Genomic DNA, 3,480 nt, shown 5'->3' with positions numbered 1-3,480 from the left:
TTTTAGGTAATTTGTGCTAAAAATACAATCTATATTGACAGTAATGATAACGCTAACGATAATAGGAAACAGACGTTGATAGAAATGGGTTCACCACTGAATTTCAAACCGATCGCCCATTCCTTTCAAGCTCCCTGATTGATTATTGATGAAGCAGCTGATGTGCGCTCGCGCCGTCATTCCAGAAGAATTCCGCGTGCTGTTTGGTCAGGGATTTCATCGATAAGCTGCCCTTTCAGCAGCGCTCGCGTTTGATGTGGAGCTCCGAGAGACCTCGCCTCTCTGACTCAGTGAACACACATTCAGACAAAAAAAAAAAAAAAAAAAAAAGGAGCATAGAAAACAGCATGTATAGACGTTTACTCTGCGGGGCATGCGTGCGCAACCCTATGATTCATCAAAAAAGAATATATATATCAGTTACAAAAAAGCTGTTGGAATTTAATATCGAGGTAGCAATTTTCACACGAAATGATCGTCCTTACTTTGATCTCTTTTTTGGGGTGAAATAAACGAATAATAATAATAATAATAATAATAATAATAATAATAATAATAATAATAATAATAATAATAATAATAATAATAATAATAATCTATTAACCTCTGTTCTTTTCTTCACCATTATTGTTCACATAACGCAACAGCCCAGCTGCGAACATATTTCACAAGAGAATAGTTTAGCTGTCTCGTTTCCATAATTTATTAATAGGACTGTTTTGTTGTAAGTCAAATATCTATATAAGTTACAAAGAAATAAAACGTACAAATACCAGGGAAACCACGACAAACTAGCAATAGCGTCCAAAAGTTTGTACAACAAAGAGCTAGAATTCAAACCTTTTACAGAAATGTACAAGCTAGACCTACGGCTGACATTAAATTCTATTAGAAGGGAGAGTCGCGCGTCTTTCACTGCAGTCCAGACGGCTTTATGCGTCCCTGTTCACGGACAGGTGTCCCTCCAACTATTAGTCTACGGCAACAATCTTCTCTTGCCCCTTTATATAATTTACATAAATAAATCCCAGGACGTTCACATCCACAGTTTATGAGGAAAGTTTCTTCTGCGTGTGTTCCCTTGGAGGAAAAATCTGCACCGGTTTTGCTCGAGTTATTTTTATTTTTATTTTTTTTATTCTAGTTCAATGCGTGCATGTATGCTGAAACCTGCCTTTTCTTCTTTTTCACTTCAGGGGGAATTTTTCAATCATAGCCGGTGCGTCTTGTCACCACGTCCTGCCGTACAACAGGGCCGAGCACTGTAAGGCCGAGCCGTATTCCGCTCCGGGGGAGTTCAGGTGGGAGAGGCCGGCCACCTGGCTCTGCAGGGACGGCGGGCTGGAGGAGTGCTGCGCCAAGTCTGGGGAGTGACCCGAGCTGCCCACCTGCTGGCTCTGATGCTGCCCGAGCCCGGAGGCGTTGTTGGACATGATCATCACGTTGCCTCCCTGCTGGTGGTGCGTCTGCGCGGAGGAGGTTGGCGTGTGGCCGCTGCCTTGACACGGCTTGCCGTCCTTCACCAACACCGGCACGGCCACCCTTCGCGGGGATTGCTGCTGCTGCTGCTGCTGCTGTTGCTGCTGGCAGGAGCCGCTCTCCTGCTGCATCTGCTGCTGGGACACTTTGTCTTTGGCCTGCCTCTTCATCTTGTAGCGGTGGTTCTGGAACCAGATCTTCACCTGGGTCGGGGTGAGGTGGATCATGCTGGCCAGGTGCTCCCTCTCCGGCGCCGACAGGTATTTCTGCTGCTTGAAGCGGCGCTCCAGCTCGTAGACCTGCGCTTGGGAGAAAAGCACCCGTCGTTTTCTCCTCGGGGTGCTGGACAGGGAGCCCATGCCTTTGCCCACATCCGCCAGGGAGCTGAGGCTGCCCATGCTGCCCATGTTCATGCCCGACGAAGAGCCCATGAAGCGAGAAACTGAGAAAGTAGAAGATTTGAACTTGAATTAAACACAGGCTTTCATTTAAACGAATAATAAAAAATATTACCTTTAACTTGGAAATACTTCCTAATTATCTGTATTTATAAAACGACAGTTCAGCATTGTAATATGGTTTGAAAGCCAAGATGATTTGAGCAGATTCCAGTTATGCAAATAAATCTAGTAACTGTTTTCATTATTTGGTTTTGTCTCACTTTATTTTTACCGAACGAAGGGGTTTAAAGAATTCAGGTGGCTCCTTTTAGATAAAAGTAAAACCAGCGTTGAAATAAATCCGCTTTCCTCCGATTGGCCACCAGAACGCCGAACAATAGTGCAGCCCTGCGTAATCCATTTAAATGTTGCCCTTTTACTGTAATCCATTATTACGAGCGCGACATCTAATTATAATCGCCGTTTATCTGGTTTTCCTTATCTGCTTTGTTGACATTTGTTACGACAGCCTTTAGTTTTCCTCCTGCAAATTGCGCAACGACTACAAACATTTTATTTTAGACTCCGAGTGGAAATCTTTTACGCGCTCCAGTTGTTGCGCTCAATGTGAAAATAATACAAATTAAATTTGTGAAGTAAAAAAATATATACATCCTAACCGGATCATATATTTACACGATGTGTTTTTCCCCCCTCCCATAAAATAAAACGGAGAGTGAAAACGACATTTAAAACATAAAAAGCCCCAGTAAGAGCAAGGGATCTGGATACTCACTGGTGGAGAAGCGCGGGTCCGGGTTGGCTCCGTACCAGCCGGTGGCCGTGGCGCTGCCCCGCATCCCGTCCTGGTACGCCGGCAGCTCGCCCATGTTGCCCAGGTTGCCGTTACAGTATCCTCCCATGGCGGTGTGTGACAGCTGGGAGACACCCGCAGCTGTCATGTGGTAAGCCGCTGACACAGTCCCGTTGTGGCCCATGTGGTGCTGCTGCATCGCCGCCTGAGAGACCTGCGGCTGCCGGTAAGAAGCGAGAGGTGCCCCCAAGTTGTTATTCTCCATACTTACTTTCTTATAGCTCTCCTCAAGGGGACTCAAGATATCGGAAACAGAAAAAGGAGTCGTATGCTTAGGGCTCATCGACATTGTTCTGTGGCTTGGAGAGGGAGAAATTAGAAGGCAAGGCAATCTCTCCTTCTCTTCTCTCTCCCCCTTCTCTCCTTTTTTTTTTTTTTTTTTTTTTTTTTTTGGCCAAAGCCCCTCTGGTTCCTGTTGTCTCAACGTCGATCCTGGTAGATGAACACGTAGAAGAGCGCCTCAAGTCGCGCCTTTAATTGGATTGAGTGGGGAGCTCGGTGCTGGCTTTGGTTTGTTTTAGCCGGGTGCCAGGTTTAAGGCTACCATCAGAGGCGGGGCATCAGCAACAATACAAAAAAACAGCTCTTGCCTCCTGGCGTAATTTCACTTAGAAGGCATGTGCTCCCCTCCCACTAACAATAACATAAGCGCCGCCGCACATGATCATAAAACGCTCATCCCCGGCGCTGCTGCGGGGCGGTGTCCGGGGCGCTCGGCTTCTGCATGGCGGAGTTTGCGCCTTGCCG

The 3,480-nt window shown here is 46.3% G+C and overlaps 1 protein-coding gene across 1 annotated transcript; it reads right to left on the bottom strand.

Moving 5' to 3' along the window:
• Window positions 1–679: 679 nt before the first annotated feature.
• nkx2.1 (NK2 homeobox 1) lies at window positions 680–3,480 on the bottom strand. The gene is made up of 2 exons (XM_012871518.3): window positions 2,656–3,480; window positions 680–1,921 (listed from the first exon to the last, which is right to left on the bottom strand). The coding sequence occupies exons 1-2, from the start codon at window positions 3,020–3,022 to the stop codon at window positions 1,230–1,232; spliced, it is 1,059 nt and encodes a 352-aa protein (XP_012726972.2). The 5' UTR covers window positions 3,023–3,480; the 3' UTR covers window positions 680–1,229.

Source organism: Fundulus heteroclitus, chromosome 19 (assembly GCF_011125445.2).
Source record: "Fundulus heteroclitus isolate FHET01 chromosome 19, MU-UCD_Fhet_4.1, whole genome shotgun sequence".
Classification (NCBI taxonomy): domain Eukaryota; kingdom Metazoa; phylum Chordata; class Actinopteri; order Cyprinodontiformes; family Fundulidae; genus Fundulus; species Fundulus heteroclitus.
This window is presented reverse-complemented; position numbering and strand designations above follow the sequence as displayed.